The 22,844-nt window shown below is 39.4% G+C and overlaps 1 protein-coding gene across 3 annotated transcripts in view; it reads left to right on the top strand.

Moving 5' to 3' along the window:
- Positions 1-22,844, top strand: part of LOC133396537 (CUB and sushi domain-containing protein 1-like) — a 620,476-nt gene that overhangs the window by 439,099 nt on the left and 158,533 nt on the right. For 2 of the 3 annotated variants that reach the window (XM_061666524.1, XM_061666517.1), the window contains exons 12-21: positions 680-783; positions 2,986-3,098; positions 9,318-9,500; positions 9,687-9,872; positions 13,721-13,861; positions 14,545-14,666; positions 14,777-14,849; positions 16,134-16,272; positions 17,628-17,815; positions 17,987-18,175. In XM_061666524.1, coding sequence (XP_061522508.1) covers positions 680-783; positions 2,986-3,098; positions 9,318-9,500; positions 9,687-9,872; positions 13,721-13,861; positions 14,545-14,666; positions 14,777-14,849; positions 16,134-16,272; positions 17,628-17,815; positions 17,987-18,175 — 1,438 coding nt within the window. The remainder of the gene's footprint in view (positions 1-679; positions 784-2,985; positions 3,099-9,317; positions 9,501-9,686; positions 9,873-13,720; positions 13,862-14,544; positions 14,667-14,776; positions 14,850-16,133; positions 16,273-17,627; positions 17,816-17,986; positions 18,176-22,844) is intronic. The other variant, XM_061666531.1, reaches the window with a different exon arrangement.

The raw sequence follows: 22,844 nt of genomic DNA, 5'->3' as shown, positions 1-22,844 counted from the left end.
TAGTGTGATTTACTTAGTCATTCTCATGCACTCATACCCATGCTTCACTGGAGACCTCTATTCAACCAGAGGCTCTGGCTGAGACCAGTTCTGCTCTCTTTGAGGTTTCCTGAGCACAGCAGAAATGTTCCATCTTTCATGCTCTCACTTGTATGATTTACAGCTAATAAATAATTTAAAAGCAGCAAATAATGGAATACCAGTATTACAGCATTTTAGAGTGCATGGTTGATTGATGATCCAGTGCAGTATGCATGCAACTGAAGCCTTGTGCCTGCAAGTAAAGCATTTAGCAGTCAGTTTGCCTGGCTCAGACAGCGAGAGGCTGCACAATGAAGAGTCGCTAGCCTCCAAAGTCATTTTTTGGAACTATGAATGTAAAAGAGAAGGCTGCCAAATAAAAGCACGTGCTTTGTCTCATTGAACTATTTTATTATGTTCATCAAAAAAGGTTTCACCATCCAGTTAATTGTATTGCATAGGTCTTTTTAATTAAATGAAAAACAATTTTCACATCATGAAACAAAACGTTATAGTATTTCTTTCTGTCATGAAGGCGGTATTATAGTCATTACTCTTATATCTAAAATGCTTTTCATTTGGTCTTGGTGTAGTTTTTTAAACCTTTTTCTTTGGTTTTTAGCTTTCAGCAGATAACAGTTTTTCTGAATTTTTCCAGGTTATAAAGTTGTCATTTGAAGAGTTTGACCTGGAACGAGGGTACGATACACTGACAGTGGGCGATGGAGGGAAGATAGGAGACACTAGACGGGTACTTTACGTGTAAGTAATATTCAAACTCCGTAAGAATTTACACCTGAACTTGTATTATTCATTGATAATTATGGAATATATAAATAAAATACATAAATATATAAATAAAATACCATTAAGCACTCTTGTACAGCTAATACATGAGTATTCATTGATAATTATGGAAATGGAAATACAATACCATTAAGCACACTTGTACAGCTAATACACGAGCTGTATATACACATATATCCATCCGTCCATCCATTTTCTACCACTTATCCGGGTCGGGTCGCGGGGGCAGTAGCTTTAGCAGGGACACCCAGACTTCCCTCTCCCCAGCCACTTCATCGAGCTCTTCCGGGGGGGATCCCGAGGCGTTCCCAGGCCAGCCGAAAGACGTAGTCTCTCCAGCGTGTCCTGGGTCGTCCCCGGGGTCTCCTCCCGGTGGGCCGTGTCCGGAACACCTCACCGGGGAGGCGTCCGGGAGGCATCCGAATCAGATGCCCCAGCCACCTCATCTGGCTCCTCTCAATGCGGAGGAGCAGCGGCTCTGCTCTGAGATCCTCCCGGATGACGGAGCTTCTCACCCTATCTCTAAGGGAGAGCCCGGACACCCTGCGGAGGAAACTCATTTCGGCCGCTTGTATCCGGGATCTCGTTCTTTCCGTCACGACCCACAGCTCATGACCATAGGTGAGGGTAGGAACGAAGATCGACCGGTAAATTGAGAGCTTCGCCTTTCGGCTTAGCTCCTTCGTTACCACAACGGACCGATACAAAGTCCGCATCACTGCAGACGCTGCACCGATCCGCCTGTCGTTCTCCCGTTCCATTTTTCCCTCACTCGTGAACAAGACCCCAAGATACTTGAACTCCTCCACTTCTCATCCCCGACCTGGAGAGGGCATGCCACCCTTTTCCGACTGAGGACCATGGTCTCAGATTTGGAGGTGCTGATTCTCATCCCAGCCGCTTCACACTCGGCTGCGAACTGCTCCAGTGAGAGTTGGAGCTCACGGCTTGATGCACAGTCCTCGAGGACTCTACACTCGGCAGAGTCCTCGAGGATGCCTGGGAGTTCGCCCAACCAGTCTCCATGTGTTTTGTGGACTTGTAGAAGACGTTTGACCGTGTCCCTCGGGGAGTCCTGTGGGGGGTGCTTCGAGAGTATGGGGTACTGAACGCCCTGATACGGGCTGTTCGGTCCATGTACGACCAGTGTCAAAGTTTAGTCCGCCATGCTGGCAGTAAGTCGAACTTGTTTCTGGTTATGGTTGGACTCCGCCAAGGCTGCCCTTTGTCACCGATTCGGTTCATAACGTTTATGGACAGAATTTCTTGGCACAGCCGAGGCGTAGAGGTGGTCCGGCTTGGTGGCCTCAGTATTGCAACTTTGCTTTTTGCAGATGATGTGGTTCTGTTGGCTTCATCAAGCCATGATCTCCAACTCTGGAGCGGTTCACAGCCGAGTGTGAAGCGGCTGGCATGAGAATCAGCACCTCCAAATCTGAGACCATGGTTCTCGGTCGGACAAGGGTGACGTGCCCTCTCCAGTTTGGGGATGAGATCCTGCCCCAAGGGGAGGAGTTCAAGTATCTTGAGGTCTTGTTCACGAGTGAGGGAAGAATGGAATGGGAGATCGACAGGCGGATCGGTGCAGTGTCTGCAGTGATGCGGACTTTGTAACGGTCCGTTGTGGTGAAGAAGGAGCTAAACCTGCTTGTGTGAAAAGATATGGATACAAGCGGACGAAATGAGTTTCCTCCGTAGGGTGTTCGGCTCTCCCTTAGAGATAGGGTGAGAAGCTCGGTCATCTGGGAGGGGCTCAGAGTAGAACCGCTGCCCCTCCGCATTGAGAGGAGCCAGATGAGGTGGCTCGGGCATCTGATTAGGTTATCTCCTGAACGCCTCCCTGGTGAGGTGTTCCTGGTCCCACCAGGAGTAGATCCCGGGGACGACCCAGGACACGCTGGAGAGACTACGTCTTTCGGCTGGCCTGGAAACGCCTCGGGATCCCCTCGGAAAAGTTAGAGGAAGTGGCTGGGGGGAGGGAAGTCCGGGCTTACCTGCTAAAGCTACTGCCCCCGGGACCCGACCTCGGATAAGCGGAAGAAAATGGATGGATGGATGGATTACATTAAATGGTGTCGGCCCGGTGAGTATTTTATCTGTCACAGAAAAAATATTCATACTAAAAATTCCTTTGTTTATCTATGTGTCTCTGTATAGACTCACTGGGTCCACTGTACCTGACATCATTGTGAGCTTGTCCAATCAGATGTGGCTTCATTTGCAGTCAGATGACACAATCGGCTCTGCTGGGTTCAAGGCAGTCTATGAAGGTATGTTGTCCTGGAACACCTTGAACTTTTTGTCTCTAGCCACACACACACGCCGCTCAGATAACAGTGTGTGAAAGTCAAATTATTGCTGATGCTCTTATTTAGTCATAAACACAACCTCTTTTTTTTTTTCTATCGCAGTGTGTGCGTGTTTGTATACTTGTGTTTAGATGTGTGTGTGTGTGTGTGTGTGTGTGTGTGGTGAATTACAAGATGGTAATAAATGAATTATGAGTCAATCAGTTGATCGTTTTGCTTGGTTATTTTCATATTATCCACAAGCTGACACTGAGAGAGAGAAAGAGATAAAGCATGAAGACAGAGTGAAGGTGAGAGGGGACAATGCACATTTTTGGAGAGGAATTCATTATTTAGGACACTTCATGCATTTTATAGATACATGTGATTAAATACAGCTTCTTAACTTGCAGTGCAGCCCTGTAAGCTAAATTGAATACAAGTGGCAGAAAGGCCCAGAAAGGTAACGATGGAGGTAATTGGATCCTGGCAGTGGGAGAGGCAGAAAGAGAGATGGACTTTGAGAATTGTCAGAATGGGAGAAAATGACAAATTGAGTGAGAAGTTATAGATGTCTTACTCGAGTCAAAGACGAGTTGAAAGAGATCAAGTGTGTGTTCTTGGTCCTTGCTACCACTCTTGCTAACAATGGGTCAGTCAGTAGGATCAGTCACTCTTCATGGAATTGTGCACACAGTATCAAGGCCTACAAAGGGCTGGGCGATTAATCGAAATTTAATCATGATTTCGATTTTGGCTACTCACAATCATACTGTGCTGCTGCACTGGTTGTGTATGCAATTTCCAGCATTGTAAACGCACCCTGAACGCACTCCGTGTTGCATGTAGCAAGCATGTGACGCATGTTCTTCTGCCCTCCCTAAGCTGTTTATTGACACTCCAGTTGGAGTTTACTGTAAAACTAAACGCACAGCAAAAAGAATTGCACACATTGTGTGTTTAAATACAAGACACACATTGTTTTAGAAAACACCAGCTTAATGCTAACAGTCAATTGAAAACCCTGTTGAAGGGCTAGCTACCATTAGCATTACGGGAGCGATTTACCTTGAAATAACGAATATTCACACACAAACGCCGTAGTAACACATGGAGACAGCTGATATAGAAATACCCCCACACACACACACACATATATATATATATATATATATATATATATATATATATATATATATATATATATATATATATATATATATTCTTCCTAAACTGAGAAAAACGACATCAATAAAGCTTTATTGTGACTTTCTTCTTCTACACTTTTCATAGCTTGCTGGAAATGTGCAGCTCCATGCATGCAGCACACGACACTGCCCCTAAGAGGCCATGGCGCGCACAGCAGAAACAGCAGATACAGTCATGGCTTTGGACAGTCTAAAAAGACGCAAATGCTCCCCCCGGCTGTCTGACATGAAATCAGACTAAAATGTTTCTGTTTTAGGTCATTTAGGAATACCAACATGATTTCTATTAGCTAAATCCCAGGATATTGAGAGAAGGATTTTTTTTTAGACAAATACAGTATATATAATAGAAAATACCGTTACCCCAGGTGTGCCAATGTTTGAACCAGGGTTGTATTTATTTTTATCTATTGTTTTTTTTTTTTTTTTAATTTATTATTATTTTAAGAAATATAATATAGTATTATTAGAGTATAAATTCATTTTCTGGTTGTTCTTTTAAATTATATTTAATCCTAAATTTTGGTAGCTAAATACCAAGTTTCAAAATCAGTGAATAATCGTGTTTATTAATCTCGATTTCAATATCAGTTAATAGAATCAGGATTATTATTTTTTGCATAATTGCCCAGCCCCAAATAGCATTGAAAAAGCTCAAATTCTATGAAAACAGATTGTGGTTTATTAGCTTTTTTGTTTGGTAGTTGGTGCTTTGTAATTACCATTATTGCTATTTGGAGGACTGAAGTGGCACAGTAAGAAAAAGAGATGAGTGTGGATATTCCATTAACAGCAGTTTTGTCAGAATGTATTTAACGACTTGTTGATATGTTTGGTCCAAAATAGATAACACAAATATCCATCAAGTTAAATGTTTTCTTTCGCAATTGCCTTCCCTTTTTAAAACAGTTCAGACTCTTTCAAACTCCTGTAGTTTTATATTTCAGAAACATATTTTGGTGAACTGTTTTATAATCTGACTGCCCAGTTGAAAATAGCTGAGTCACAACCAAGAGCAGCTCGCCTCTCAATATTTAAGGTTCTCAAGAAGAGTAATGAAGTCTGCTCTCCTGTCACAGTCTGGTGAAAACTTTGATGTGTTGAACTTTTGATTTAATGCTGACAAACAGGACAAAGTCAGTGTTTACTTCAGAAATTTACAAGCGATAACATGAAAGGCGAGAGAAGCAAACACACTACATGAAGTCACTTAAGGTTCCGAGATAGTCTTGAAGCCGACATTTTCCTTTAGGACAACTACACGATTGGCTTTTGGTTTGTCTTTTGTGTCACCGCCATGATGTCAAATCCTATTGTGTCATCCTTTTAAGGACCTGGTGCCGTGTATCACCCTAAGAGTTATTCAGCACTGCTAGTGGGTGTACCTACTGTATATGTTTGCAGTATGTGTGCTGCTGAATAACTTAACATATTTCAACAATTAATACTTTGTAAGTTTGTGGGCAGACAGAAAGGCCGTGTTAACGTCATATAGAAACACAGCACATTTCAGTAACTGAGGCTTTCAGTGAACTGTGACTGCCAGCATTCCAGGCTGAAGGCAATTGGCTGCGAAGGCTGCTTCAATGTGAATAATATATTTTATTTTTCGACTGATCAAAGTACTAAAAGTAAGCAGGGCATGGCTTTATCGGAAGCCGTGTGCTCTCACATAATTTGTGGTAATTAGGAATATCTAATTTACATTTGACATCACAATTGTGTAGATACGTTATATTATTTTCCCTTTTGAGTAATGACTGTTCAAATAAGATGTTTGAACTATATGCCTTATGTAAAAACATGTACAGGTGGCTTCATTAACTCATTCAGTGCCAGCCCTCCCAGTTAACATGGATATTTGACTTCTAAAGCAGTCAGTGGCGGTGAATGTGTTCATTGGCAGTAAAGCAAGCAGGTTTGTGGTAACCGGCGAAAAACCTTGTCAAACTATCCAGAAAAAAATCTATTTGTCTATCCATTTTCTTCCTGCATAACATTGGAATTCATTGGCCATAGTTTATTTTGGTGTTATATTTCCCATAATATTTCCTTTGGTGTGATAGTCCCTATAAAAATTCCTTTGGTGTTTTATTCCCTTTGCCTGATTATGCAGATTAATTTGCACGATAAGAGTCTATCGGGATGCAAAATGAAAAGACAAAATAAAGAAGGTATATGAATTGAGAATTGAGATGCATATTGGGATGATGCACTCCAGTAATATTCTTTAATCAAATGTAAGAAACCTAAAGAATGGTAAGGAGTGAAATAGACATCTGTCTCTCTCTCTCTCTCTCTCTCTCGCACACACTTACACACACACAGAAAAACACACGTGCTCACGCGTAGCTCACCTTGAGGTATATTTGCCCAAAGCTATTCCAGGAGCATGGTGGAGCATGTGTTACCAGACAGCTGGTATGTCAAATTTGAATGCAAAAAGTATCGATACAAATAATGCCATTGATTAAAAACCTTTCCAATTAAGGTAGGGCGGGATGGAAAAAGTTGCCAAAGTCATCGAATGAGAATCCAACTGCAGTCTTGCTAATGTGTCATTGTTGGCCAACAAAGCACAGAGTATTTATCTAATTGAGGGATGCTGGCTATTTGAGAGGGAGGATAAAAGAACTAACATTCAGGAAAGAAACAAGAGTGTGATCATATGGGCATGTGAATGTGTGTTTACAGCATACTGGCATATTTTCTTCCCTGTCATAAATATCATCCTGTTAGTTAAAGGAGCATGCCGCCACTTATTGTTTTGCCTTCCACAGTTAAAGCTAAATTGCTCCTCAACGTCCCTGTAGACAGCTTATCCGGGAGAGGGAACACGTTAGAATGGACCTCTAACAGGTTCTATCATATTCATTAGCTCTGCAGTGCACACACATACAAATGCACACGCAGACACACACACACACACGCACACATGCACACACACACACACACACACGTACACTCGCAAATCGGCCCATTTTCTCTGACTTGACATAGCCATATTAGCTTGGCTGCTGGTGTCCCCTGCAGTGTTTTTGTCACACTGTTGACAGGCCAATCAGGGATGCTGTCAGCTCGCTTCTAAAGAAAGTAGCTTTTGCTTATATTTGAGGAGTGGGACCTCATTTTCCCTATATGGCATTAGCTGAGTCGACGGTGTCTAATAGTTTTCAGTCACACCAGGACAAACATACACTTACACCTAACGAAACCATAACCTATTTTATCAAACGTCAACTTCGCACATCGAAAACCTTCAAACTTCCAGATATTATTTTTTCTGTCAGAAGAAAAATCAACATCCCAAAACTGTTTTACGATTTTGCCATCAACACAACTATGACCATGCAATCACAATTGAGCTGGGCCTTGATTTATCACCATTTTGAAGCCTCAGTTAAGTACTTTTTTAATCATTTGAATTTGGCACAGTTTTTAACAATACTCTTCTATAAGAGCCATTTATTTTCACTTCACAAGGACTTCAGTTCACATAAATAACCCTAACAGACATGTAATGGAGGGATGTAAATGTTGAATAAAATAGTTTCCAGGTCGCACTGGCATAAGCTAAGCGAAATAGCAAGCACATCATTCTCTCATCTGCATCTGGAAAGAAAACCTTGCAGGACATTTGGGCTCTCGTCCAAGAAGTTTCAAGTCAGAATTGGTCGGAACATCTCCATGGGGGGGGGGGGGGGGCGGCATAGTGGACGTGGTGTGATCCAAAACCCCAAAGCACCTCTGTTGACCTTTTTATTAACATGAAGCAGCTTCAGCTCATAGGTCAGCATGTAAAGTATGGAGCGCTCACTCTAGTTTTGATTAGCCTCCCAGAGTAGAAGAAATGAGCATTCATTACTGTCACTGCTGTCGTTTACAGAATTGTAGATTTATGTGATTGGAAAAAAATAAAATAAAACAACAACAAAAATCTATAATTTCTCAACATGCTTGATTGACTCACTTGGTTGGAAAATCACATTGTGCAGAGTGATTGGATTCTACTCGAGTCACGTAGGTGATGGTAAATTAGAAATGGGTGCTATCACTCGGGCTTTTATTCATTGCAGCTCCATCTGCTTCGCTACTCCACTTGGTTCCAATACAAGCTGACTGTAACAGAGAATACTGAATTTACTCTTAATCGGACCTTTGTTTGGCTCAGCATTTTAATTTTTTTGCTAATTTCTTGGCTACTTGACACAACATTTTGTAGGAATTGGCAACAATGTGTTTGTTAGTTTTTTTGCGTAATTGTAGTAGTATAGTTTTCTGACTAAATAACCAACCAGCACACTTAAGAATAAACACGGTACAACATTTTAGTTATCCTGCACATCTAATGAGATGCAGTGCAAGAGTTTAATTAATTGAACACATTATAATGGTCATTTCTTTTTGGTTAACACTCTCAGAGAGGTATTAGTTGAAACATGACATACCTTGTCATGTCGCTAAATAACTTAATATACTCAAAGTACAAAAGCTATTTTCCAAAACCCTAAAAATCTAGATCCTTTTTATTATCCACCAAATCTGCAGTCAAGCATTTTGCCTTTTTATTTATTTTTTGGTTTTACTATTCCAAAATGACTGCCATGAAAAGGGGAACTAAAACGAAGCTCGATGTGTCCGTTTACCCAGTACTGTATTTCGTATTTAAACCTGTAAAATGTTCATATGTGTGAATGTGGGGTGTGAATGCTTGTTTTTCTATATGTGCCCTGTGATTGGCTGGCAGCCAGTCTTGGGTGTACCCCGCCTCTCGCCCTAAGTAAACTGGGATAAGCCCCACCTCACCCGCCACCCTCATGAGGATATGTGGTATAGAAAATGGATGGATGGGAATTTTACTAAGCTTTTGTCCCCCTTAATACGTTGTTATAGTTGTTTTCAGTTTTTCTTTTGGTGTAAACGCACCTGGAATGTCACTGTGTTGTATGTTGACAATAATTAGCAGGGTTATATTTATCTCGGCGTGACGCAGAGATCGAACGGGGAGGCTGCGGTGATCCTGGCGTGCCGGCGTTTGGTCGTCGGAGCGGCGATGGCTTTCAACACGGGGATGTGCTGACCTTCTTTTGCCAGTCTGCGTTTGAATTAGTTGGAGAGAGGAGCATTACGTGCCAGCACAATAACCAGTGGTCTGGTAATAAACCCAGTTGCATCTGTAAGTACTCGTGTGGTATCTTATAAATTGCTTTTCTACTCTACCCCCCCCCCCCCAAAAAAAATTAATTAAGTTTTTGTTTTTTTTGTTTCCCCTTTGCATTCCCTTTCATCTCTGTCTGTATTCTCACGTAATTACCTTTTTTATACAACATCATTTCTTTCCAATTGTCCTTTATCCTCGTAGTCTCTTGTTTCTTCAACTTCACGGCCCCATCAGGAACGGTTTTGTCGCCGAACTATCCCGAGGAATACGGGAACAATCTCAACTGTGTATGGCTGATCATTGCTGAACCAGGGAGCCGCATTCATCTGCTCTTCTCTGACTTTGACCTGGAGCCACAGTTTGACTGGTTGGTGGTCAAAGATGAAGGTGAGGAGCGCTCTTATGAGCCAATTAACCGTAATAGTTACTGTAGTAGGTTTTAAGAATGGGTGCCTCAAAGTCAATTAGCAAAATTATACAAATACATATGATGAAATTAATGAAAATTGTTTAATTACTGCCGGTTAATAATATCGTTTCTGACTGTTTTTTGTTGTTGTTGTTGTTGTTGTAATTTGTATTTATTTGTGTCAAAACTTGGGGGACAGTCTTTTAATTGTCACACTGTGGATGCATTTCTCATGTTCTGGGCCCGGTTGTTCAAAACTCGGTTATTTTTCAACCACTGGTTAAGTAGACTTAACCGACCATTAACTTTAATGGCACCATTATCTTGTCGTCCAAAACTCGGTTAACTTTAACCGGCTGTTAACTTGATGTTGAAGTTAACACACCTAAGGACCTCCGCTAACATTTTAACAGTGTGGTTAACTCTCAAGATGGCGTTCAAACTTGGTGTGTATCATCTCAAGACATTGGACTTTAAAAGTTGGGAAAATATCATATTTCATTGATTTATTCAATAAATAAGACATGACTGTGATCTATTTGTACATGTGAACGATCTTACATAATGAATTCAAAAAGAAATATTGGAAATAGAGAAACATGATAGTCTATATGAAGTACCCGTAAAATGTCTATATTGTCCACGGTAACTTGAATAACAGTCTAAAATTGGATTCAATTAGATATAATAATATAGGTTAAAATAGATATATCAAGCCAAAAGAATTAGCTCATGGATTTATTAAGAATAGTTGATTATGTCCCACAATGAAGTCAGTTTTTCAGTAAGAGAAAATATCGACTGTAAAGTTTTTACTGATTTTCTCTTTTCACCGGATCATTGAATACCATTTAAAGTTTGTTCAAAGAGACATGGCGATGACGATGCCTTTTATATAAATATATGTAAAAGTCATTATTGTTTAGATTGATTATTATAGTTCAAAATATTATAAATAAATACAAAAAAAAACAATAGAGAGTACAATGAAACATAAACTGGCATTCAGTATAATAATGATAAAAGAGATGAGTTCATTTTTTTTTCAAACCATCCTTATCAAAATGAAACATGGGATATGATAATTATTGTTTGATATGAAGCATAAATTCAATGAATCGTCTATAAAATCTCGAGTAGTCATAGGTGATGCTCCTTCTCTGTGTACAAAACAGAGAGCTGTATGTGTTTGGAACATTAATAGTACCGATAAATTCAGGGAATTTAATTTCAATATGATACCGATTATAAATATAGGCACGCTATAATTGTTCCTGTAGACTATGTTACAGTGTCCAAAAGAATAATAAGTTTATGGTTGTTTAATCTTACAGGAAAGTTCACCAACATTTGTGCGAAATGGCCTGGATCTGCTCACGACAGTTTTTTTGCTAAGCCGGAAATGAGGAATTGTGTGACATATTGGCGCTGACCAGTGACGTCAACCACACGGTTAACTTTGACGGTGCCGTTAAGTAACGGCGTGACTAACCATGTTTTGAACAACGCATATTTAACGGTCGGTTAGCTCACGACGGGTTTAGAATTTAACCGCCGGTTAGGGGTTAACCAGTGGTTAAAATAACTGAGTGGCAAAGTCCATGATAATTGTATTCTTATGTTAGAATTGTTTCAGTATGTTGCACTAAAACCATTTGTCATTATGCTCAGAACACAGAAGAATCTTTCTGTTGCTGCCCATTGTATTATAGGTTAGTGATTGAAACTGAATTGAGTCGCGGGGGCCCACGACTGGCTGGTTATTACACTAAAAATTGGGTTTAATTGACTGGCGATAAACTTGTCTCTGCAGAGATTTTGATCTCTCTGACAATGTTGTTGAAAATTGCAGGGCAATTAGGACTGTTGCACTGGGCAAACTGAAATGAAAGTTTCAAAGCGCCAAAGTCTTCCAGTTCATTTCACTTCGTTTAATCAGGACACGTTACCTGGAAAAAATACTGCCATGCAACATTTTGGACAGTGTGATAAAGTTGTATGTACGAAATATAAAAACATTTGCATTTCAATTTAATTAAACAAATGTTGCATTCAATTCACTGGCAGGAATAATTGAGTTAATTGCTCAGGGCTCCCACGTAAATTGCGAATCATAATTCCCTTACCGTAATATTATTACAATACACATTTATGCATTTAACATTTAAGTCACATAGCATTTCAATTGTTGCAGAACAAAGCAGTTCTCATAATTGATTTCTTTATTATGAATACATTTTTTTGTAGGATGGATTCCAGGGAAAGCTTCATTTTATAATAACTGTTATAAATGAGTAAATGGTCAGTGTAACTTTTCATTTGTATATTTAACAAATTGATCTCGAAGACTAATTAGAATAACCAGGAACATGTCATGAATACATAATAATGATAATAATGTTTCAGAAATTATAATTTTGAAATACAAAACGTTCAGTTTATGCACTGTATGTTATTATGCTAATTGATCTGCCTAGCATTCTCAGGGTTTTAAAACTTAAAATATATTATTATTATTAGTCCATCCATCCATCCATTTTCTGAGCCGCTTCTCCTCACGAGGGTCGCGGGCGTGCTGGAGCCTATCCACCGTGCCGCCTATTATTATTATTATTATTATTATTATTAGAATCAGGACCACAAACTCTACCTGTAATATGGGACATGAGGACCTTTTGTGGATGAACAGGGAAACATCAAATGGCAAAGGCTATATACTGAAATTGAGAGTAATCCTGTATGGTTTCTCTTTTGGGTTCACTGGAGTCCCTGACAACACCGAACCCAATCTCCCCTCGGAAACATAGCGCTGTACAGAAAAGAACCCCCTGAATACCTTCCATTTGATAGAAATTGTCCCAGCAGTGATACAAACTCATCTGTGACAGAAATGACGCTAATTTGCACAGACATTCGCTCATACCCGTGATAGATGTGCGCTATTTTCTACTTAATGAAATAGGTATACAGTCAGTCCTTTCAGAGCTATTGTGCCACAGGCCTCCAAGGACATGATGAAGTAATTTGGACTAGGCTTTCTGTCAGAGAGACAGAATTTTCCAGGAATTCATATGAGAAGAGTCATTTGGGTAAAATACAGTAGCTCAAATGGTCAGGGCATCATGTTCCCTTTATTGTCAGTCTCCTTAGGATGCATTCATAGGCTGCATCTGTGGAAACTGTCATCAGCCATCCAACCTGTTGTGTGAATCACTGATGTCTGCCTGGTGCTTGATACCTCAGATCCTTTGTTGAGTCACTAGTGTTGAATGGGCTGAAAGTGTTATGACGTTGTTTATAGTCATAACTGGCCACCGGGTATGCACTCGCTTTGGTCGCTCCAACTAATTTAATTTTTAATGAATTCCAGGGATGAAGTCTTTACTGATCATGTGATTGTGAAATGGTAGTTGTGTTATTGTTTGTTTTCTTAAATTACATTAGCAGATGTGCACATGTGTTTGTTTGTTTTTTTAATTTAGTTCACCTTCATTGTTATTAATTATTTTGTTAACGTATTCAAGTGTGACATTCAGGAGTAACTCCCACCTTACCATCATTCCACACATCTCCATTCTTCTTCTGATTATGCCTTGTTCCAACTATGTCTGTATGTGAGTAATTGGCAAAACATTTAGGAGTGTTTCAGCTCTTATTTTAACGTGCTTTATAGCCTGCAGATGCGTATTTTAAAATATATATATATTTTTTTTTTAACTCACAATGGAGAATTTCTAAAATGTGTACATATACTATTGACATAAAATAGCATAGATATAAAGTCACCAAGCTGATATATATATATATATATATATATTTCTTTCAGGTCTATCTGAGCCTACCACATTTGGGACGTTTTCCGGAAAGGATGTGCCATCCCAAATCGCCTCACATGGACACATCATGAGACTGGAATTTCAGTCAGATCACTCCAACACTGGAAAAGGCTTCAATATCAGCTATACAAGTATGCGCCCTTCAGGCTTTTCTTTCAAGCTACTCAGAGACATGTTTCAATTCTGACCATAATAATGTCAGTTTTATGATGTTTCATTTTAGCCCTGCTGCATTCAGTACATTTTACAGTCAGCATTCCTGTTCTTATCGCATAGACTTATTTTTGTAGAATCTGTCACGGTATTAGACAAAAGACCCAAACGCAGAAAGACAGTATAGAGGAAGGAGCTAAGCAGAACAAAGACTTCACTGAAGTTGACAGAGGCAGCAGGGGAAGAAAAACGTTCTGCTCCAAGGTTGAAAACTCACCGAAAATTCCAATACAGCAGGCAAAGATCAGGAGCAGGTGAACAACAACTGATCAGAGACACACACAAAAAACACAAGGATGTGAAGACAGAACATCAAGGAAAGAGCAGCAGAAAACTGACTCAGTGGCAACATTACATGCACAAACTTTCCTCTATGACTTACACTGGTAGCAGTAATCTTTCGATAGCAGAAAAAAATATCTTCATGCAAGGACATGAATGTCTTTTTTTTTTTATGTGCATTAAATATTATAAGCAGTGGCCATGGGACACAGTATTCTTTACAGCGTTAAGTCACGAATGTGAAAATGTTATATGTATAATATTTATGGACAAAGATTTTACTGTATTTAACATTTTTTGTAATTGTGTTTCTTTGAAGCATTTGGCCAGAATGAGTGTCATGATCCCGGCGTTCCCGTCAATGGTCAAAGGTACGGGGACCAGTTTCAGCTCGGCAGCTCTGTGGCTTTCCGTTGTGACCAAGGATTCATCAGGACCCAGGTAATTGATATTAAAATGTTCCGCTCTATTAAAAACCCAATACAGCATAAGATTAAAATGACTTTTAAATTGAAAAGACTTTGTAAAGCGTACATAAATGACATTTCCAGGGGTCAGATCAGGTCACCTGCAACATTCAAGATGGAAATGTTGTTTGGTCTGCGGCCGTGCCTCGCTGTGAAGGTAAACATTCTCCTTCTGTTTTTGATATGCACGAGTAATGAATTACTATTTGAAATATACCACTTGGAGAAGTTTACAAAGCATTTTCAAATGTGCCTCCTTCTTGGTTTAAACTTACTCATGCACTATGTCCTCTTGCTTGTCCCCCGAATAGCCTCATTTTGAGCCTGCAAACTTTTTCACTCTCAACAATACGCTTTGATTTGCATTTGCATTGGTTAGAGAGCTATGTATTCATGATACACTCACAGCATACCTTCAATACACATATAATGTATAGGTCAAAAGTGCAAGTAATAATTAATGCACAATGAATGCAGCGGGACTGTGAAGGAGGAAGGAGTGCGCGCGTGTACAGTGGCAAGTGTAGTGACGGCGACCGGGGAAGAGTAGCGATTAGCGGAGGACCCGTTGACGTCGAATGTGCAGAGGAGCTAATAAAGCCATTAAAGCAGCAAATCGGTGCTTCGTGCCTTTATTGTTGCCGCCACCCAGCTCAGCTGTGCAACGAGAGAAGGGAGTTAACCCCGAGGAGGACAACCTCGGCCCTGGAGAAGGCGTCTTCCCTGCGTCTCCCGACCACGGTTAGGTGACCGTAGCAGGAAAGGTTAACACTTCGTATAAAGAAATAAAAATACATTCAAATAAAAAAATTAGATGCTGTACTTACCATTACTCCTGAGAGTGTGGAAAAAAGGAGGGCGAAAAAGGCAAAGATACTCCCGGCACACAAACACAGACAAGCACTATGCACTAGCGAAACAGAAACACTATGGTGCTTGGGACAAAATGGTGGACGAGGCATGGGCGTCGTAAAGTTGAAACGTCGTAACTCGAAGACTTCCTGTATATGCCATACAAATATATGAAGTGTGTATGCAAATGATAGCGCCTTTAATGGACTGGTATAGTATACCAACTGTATGGGGATATAAATATTTGTTCCTGCAGCCAACTGAACTGCAAATAAAGTGAAAAAACATTCTGTAATAATTTAAAAATATATATATATTGCTTTTTACCACCAGTAATCTAACTAGTAATATTTGGGCTCTGTTGAGTATGTACAACTCTGGCTCAGATTACTATTATTTATGAATCTGAATCTGTGTGTTTCTGCAATGTAGACATTTTGAAAGGAGTTAAAATTAATGGGGCAAAGGATGACTCTGTTGAGGTTGGGAAAAACGGGTGTTGTGCACATCCCACAAGACACCAAAAGAAAAGATGAAGTCTTCCCTCTATGTTTGTCTCTATACTCTGTGGTACTTCTTTTCACTGTAGCTCCATGTGGAGGCCATCTCACTGCCCCTACAGGAGTTCTTCTCTCTCCTGGTTGGCCTTCTTTCTATAAGGATTCTCTCAACTGCAAGTGGGTGATTGAATCGCAAGATGATCACGCTGTGAAGATACACTTTGACAGGTTAGTTTTTATCTATTTTTTTTTGTCAAAGCCACCTTTTCTCTGGTGTTACACGATATGTGTTTTTGTTTGTTTTACATTTGAAGTTGCACAGTATGTAAAAAAGTGACAACATGGTAAATTAGTAATGGAGAAGAATGAAATGGCATCAGTTAAGGGGACTTAAGATACATCCATGCAGATCGCCACTATGACACAACTCCTCTGGTCAGGATCACACACATTCTCATGACAGTATTGCTTTTTGAGACTGAAAACACAACGTTTTAATACTGGTCTTGAACTAAATAAAAAAAAAAAAAAAAAATGGTTACTGTAAGTGGAGTTGATTTTTTAAAATATGCTCTTGGGTAAAACCGCAGCTGTTGTGCTCACCAGGAGGCCAAATCTCCTTAAAGCTTTATTTGCATAGTGTCATTACACTTAGGCCTGATTATTTCTTTCCTTTATTGGCTATATTTCTATAGTATTTAGTATCCATTGCTAGCATGCTATAATTATATTAACTAACAATAGAGTCAATATCTTTCTCTTGAGCCTTTGGTTTAGCAACAGCGTTTCGAAATATTTTCCCCAGCATTCACATGCACTTTTTATGGGAATTTCAGTCACTCTTTCATTTAGTCTGGTGCCATCAGATGGTCAGGTAAATGTAAAAGTAGTATGTGCTGCAATAAATGATTAATTTTGGAGTTTCACTTTTCTTTCTGGCAATGAGCCTCAAGCAGAAGCAGCATAGCATGAAATTGCTATGGTTGGAATCTATCTATTTTGGAACTTAAACATAAAGGCCACATCGCCCGCACAGCCTATGAGGCATTCCATTTGTGGAGGATTGCATTCATGCAAATGTTTTGTGCAGACACAACTTTGTGTTCGGTTTTGTATGAAAATATTCAGGTCATCTTAGATTGCAGCTTGTGTTTTTACTAGTCAGCTATATTGTTTTCTATCCCGGCAAATTGCTAATTGCATCCAAATAACAGTCCATCCCTAAAATGTTTACTCTTTCATAATGATAGCTTTGTGAAGTCAAGGCCACTTGACTCCAAGAAAGTTGTTTAAGAAGTTAGTGTCTCTTGGATAGGAATATAAGCAGGCGGGAAGCGGTCTCCTAAATAAACAGGAACAGGTAAACCCGAAGTAGTCACCTTTTGCCTATTTATGGGAAGCCAATTTTAGTTGTTAACTTTGTGTACAATTGTTGACATTCAAAATATAAACACCACAACCCAATCTTCTGTCTGTTTAATATTCTAATGAAAAGTATTAGCCTGTGACTAAACATTTGCCTGTGAATAAACATTTGCTGTTTGTATCCTGATGATGTTGCCTATTCTTGTGTGGCTATCCAGGTTTCAGACAGAAGTCAACTATGACACGCTGGAGATCAGGGACGGCCCCTCATCCTCCTCCCCCCTGATCGGCGAATATCACGGAACCCAAGCACCTCATTTCCTGATCTCCACGTCCAACTTTCTGTTCCTGTTGTTCACCACTGACAACAGTCGCTCTGCGGCGGGCTTCAGCATCAGATACGAGAGTAAGAATTGGCTGGAGTATTACAATTTAGCAGACACGCACTGAAAAATATCAAGGTTTTGCTCAAGTCCCGTGGTCACGATTGGGTAATGATATCTTTGTCATGTATGCTCACGCATGCAAAGACCCGCTTGACTCTGAGATATATATGCATGTGTGATATGAATTCCAGGTGTGAAAATGGAGTCAGACTCTTGTCTTGACCCCGGTATTCCAGTCAATGGGCGTCGCCATGGCAGCAGCTTTTCCATTGGCTCCCGTGTCTCGTTTACGTGCGACCCAGGATATACTTTGAGTGATCGGGACCCCATTGTTTGCGAGCAGAATCATCAGTGGAATCACGCTCTTCCCAGCTGTGATGGTGAGGATGCATCAATGATTTTATAATTTTTGGGGATCTGCAAAGAGATAATCTTTCTTACGTAAACAGCTGATGTGAATTTAACTGCGGCTCATTATCATGCTGTCACAAAGCTTTGGTCATAGGTTTTGGCACAATTTTGTTAAATATTTGAACATTTTCACAAAACAAGAAAAAAATCTGATACTGAATAAAAATTCAAGTTGGAATCGGCGAAACCGATACTTTGTGCAACTACACACAATGTGTCTGACAAATAAAAAAAAAGTAGTATATTTTAAATCATAGCTTCATAAAGAATACAAGACATCAGATTAATCACTTTTAGTGTTATATGGTTAATTACTGCTCGGAAGACTGAAGTATCAAACATTTTGCCATTTTAATTTGGGAATCCATTTTGACGCATAAAGATCTGGTGTCGGAGTTATCAATATGTCATTATTGATCCGCACATCACTAGTAATTATGATATGAGGAAGGGTTCTGATCGTCTTTTCATTTCAGGATTATGGAAGCCACTGTGCTCTTAGGAACCTTAAGTGCAGCAGAAAGATCTGTGCCTTGGCACAATTCTGTCCCTGAGCCCTTCAGGCAGTTCCTTTGACCTCATGATTTTCATTTGCTCTGACATGCACTGTGAGCTGTAAGGTCTTATACAGACAGGTGTGTGGCTTTCCTAATCAAGTCCAATCAGTATAATCAAACACAGCTGGACTCCAATGAAGGTGTAGAACCATCTCAAGGATGATCAGAAGAAATGGACAGCGCCCGAGTTAAATATATGAGTGTCACAGCAAAGGGTCTGAATACTTAGGGCTGTGATTTTTCAGTTTTCCTTTTTTAATAAATTAGCAAAACTTTCAACAATTACATTTTACATGTTCATGATTGCTTACAATATTTAGAAGACAAGAATCAATATGCAGCACTTTTTTTTATATATAAATCTCTGCAACTATTTACATTTTAAAATGATCACAACATTGCTAGAAAATCAAAATGCACCACATTGGTGACCCTTATATACCATTTAAAAACAAACAAAAACCTGTGAGTAATCATGCCAAACACATTTGTTTAATTTTAACTGGGATTCAAATTTAACGATAAGCCATGTTAGAATAGCACAATCATTAAACAAAACATAGCAATAAAAAATAATAATAATAATGGGATGGTCCCCATTTAGTCATATTTTCCCAAAAGTTGCCAACGTTTCACAAATTCTGCTTGGGTACGTACATTTATGAGCACAACTGTAGTTATGTGGCTGATATATTTGAGGTAAGTGCAATTATTGTTCGGTCGAAGCAAGATATTCTTATTCTTTTTGAAGGATGTCACATCCCATATGACTCGGGTAGCAGAGGTCCAAGCTCTGATCGAAAGGTACATTTTCTTCAGCCTTTTCTGTACTCTGATGGACACAGTTTTCCAACAATCCTTCCCAAAGCTTTCAGGGCATGTTTTCTCTGTACCTCCTGGAAAGCAATCTCCAATTTAAAGGATATCTGCCACAATATAACCAAGATACTGTGTCTCAGATCAGCGGTCATATCAGGAAATGTTTTTCTTAGTACAACGGTTTGATATTTTCACCTACCTTTTCTTACTTCTAATCAGTTCTCACTTAGTTCTTTCCTTTCTTGGTTATTATATGATAGTGTGAAGCCAAGTTCTTTATTATTTACAGTACATGCAACATACACACACACTGACTGATACACTTCTGCCATACTTAGCTGCTGTCCACCTCACTCTTTCTCTCTCAATTAATCTTAAAGGAGCCACATGCACACCGCACAACACATGAATTAAGGCCTTGAGAAGTTCTGTGTTGCCTGGAGTACAGAAAAAAAAGGTATTAAATGCTTCTTTTTTTATTATTCTTTTCTCTAATTATTTTATTGAGACTAAACCCCTGGCCCTAAATTTAATGTAAAGTGAATTAATAAATTCCAGGCTCAAACTGTCATCATCATATAACCTTTGTTCACTCTAATAATTGCATTGCTCATAATGTACTGAGTAGCCAAATGTCGCAATAAATTCAATTTCACAACCTATTGTTTTACCACGCCTTTCCCCTTTGCCAGCATTGGTAGTCTTATATGGTGGCGTCAGAAAACCTTTTAAAAAATGCCTAAGAAAATCTAAAACAGACACAATGAGTTAACCCTCTAAAATGATGCTTGCATTTCATATAACCTTGATGCCGGCTGGAATACAATGTGTTTTAAGACACGTTTTCCATAAAATGTTGGTAGAGTCCAAATTGTACCACTTTTGGTGCATTAAACTTTATCCCACTGTTGTTTTATATCTGGATGTGCAACTTTATCAGTCTGAGTCAGGGTCTCAATATAAAATAACTTTTGCTTAGGTCATTCAACAGTGGAAGTACTTAGTAACAAAGGCAATACATCCCGAATAGTCCTCAGATCCACAGCAGCACTTTTTGTTGGCTACGGTTACCTTTTTAGAACAGTACCTCCTGCAGCCACCAGCTGTGTGTTTGTTCTGTGTGTAATAAGTTTCACAATAATCGTCTAATATGCACCATCACACACGTACTACCTGTGAATTTTATGGTCCTCTTGTTTTCCCAACAAACTGATTTGGACAGGCCTAAATGTGAGTACCAGTCCTTGTGAATGTGCAACAATTTAATGGGTTAGATATGTGGTGGAGGATTAATAAAAAAAAAAAAGTTCACTGGAGAGTGTAAACAACTAATATGGGTCTCCGAACCACATTGTTTTAGGAAATAGGTGAATACAAATATTTCTGCCATCTTTGCTCTTCCATTTCAACAAACCATATCATTTCCATACTCCTGAAAATGAAGACTTGATTCAGGAAGACGGCTGCTAAGCAAACTTGTTAGTGGAGTTGTGAGTATGAAGCGGAGACTCGTTACTCCAGTGGAGTGGAGAAATAGACAAAGCGAGTGGGGAAAAAAAACAGGTTTCATCAAAACTACAAAAGGTTTCAACCTTTTTCACGTGACAAATATGCATAACTGACAACTACATGAGCCAGATGTTATTATAGCACTGTGGTCAGTGTTAGCTGAGGAGGATGCAGTGGAGAAGAAGTAGAGTGAGTGCAGTAATTGTATTAACTCATTCACTGCCAGCCTTCCCAGTTAACATGGATATTTGACTGCTAAAGCCGTCAATGGCAGTGAATGTGTTAAAGTGGTTGAAATGGTAAACTACATTAAATGATGAGTTTTTTAAAAAAAAGTTTTAAATCAATTACAGTAAACGCTCTGATTTAATTATTAGATAATAATCATCAAGAACGATTTTAAGGACTTTATATAGGTGGATTTTCTAAAATTCATGGTTTTTAATTGATGATATATATTATTATGCAAAATCTGTGGTGATAAATATTCATTGGACAGGGGTAAACATAAGGGCTATGTAACTAGTAACTTAAGTCAATATATAATTGTAACATATCTCAAAAGCAGTACAAAGTGGCCTCAATTACATACTCACCTTTATCAAAATTGAACAAAAATACAGTACATGAGAAAATGTGATTACAATTACATGTGGATATGGAGGGACCCATGACTGGGTTTGCTTTTGGCCCCGGAATGGCTAGCTACACCTCTGGGTTGGTCTCCAAAATGTCAAGGTCACGGCACTCTTCACCACACTCCACTGCATAAACAACATTGCTAAGTTTGCATCCAAGAATATTGTCCTTGGGGGTGAAGTAGTTTTTGTCTTAGGGTGTTGCTGGGTTTGAAATGCATCAGTATACAGTATTATGTTTAGAGAAAATCCTTCAGAATTTATCAGGCAAAACAGCCTCTTGTTTGTATCCCCAGGGTAGGTTGTAGTTGCCCTTCTTCTCCTGGCGGGTTTAGGACCCTGTTAGAATACCCACAGGTAGTTAGAGCCGCCTTGATGTGTGTCTCCTCCTTCTGTCATCTGTTCTCTCTTTGGGATTTTTCTCTGCTCTGTCGATGAGGCTTCTGACATCTCCGAGCTTGTGTTCCAGTGGATGATGGGAGTCCAATAGTAGGTACTGGTCTGTCTAGGTCGTTTTTTTGTCGACTTCAGTATGAAGACTTCCATCTATCTCTGCCAGCACTTCACAACCCAAAAACGTTGGCGCAATCAAGCTGCCACCAGGCAGATTAATGTTGGTCGTTATGCAAAATGGTAATTCACCAGTCAAACCTGGGAACAGCAACAGCCCCCAAGTAACCACTAGTTAGGGGACATACCCACCAAGTTTTGAAATAACATTTTTAACCAAAAAAGCCTTTTGGTTTCAAGGTGAAATGTCATGAACAACCAAAAAACAGTCCACCTGTTACTATGTAAATTTCCTTCAGCTTTTCTGAATTACCATGGCTTGAAAGACTAAGACTATACAAAGAAACAGCCATGTAAAAAATATATAGTAGCCCACCCTTGTTAATTTTAATGTCGGGTCCCACTAAAGGTATATTACCTGAAGAATACAATGAACATAACAAAAATGCAGCTTATTCCATAATATGTACTTTGTCCTCTCTGACATGCTTAAGGTTAATTGTATTCCCAATTATTTAAGAAAACCATAGAAAATGTCAAGATAACAACTCGTAAATTAAGCTCTATTTAAGCTATTTGTGTTGTCATCATTATATTTGTCCAAA

The sequence above is a fragment of the Phycodurus eques genome, chromosome 2 (assembly GCF_024500275.1).
Source record: "Phycodurus eques isolate BA_2022a chromosome 2, UOR_Pequ_1.1, whole genome shotgun sequence".
NCBI classification, from domain to species: Eukaryota; Metazoa; Chordata; class Actinopteri; order Syngnathiformes; family Syngnathidae; genus Phycodurus; species Phycodurus eques.
This window is presented reverse-complemented; position numbering and strand designations above follow the sequence as displayed.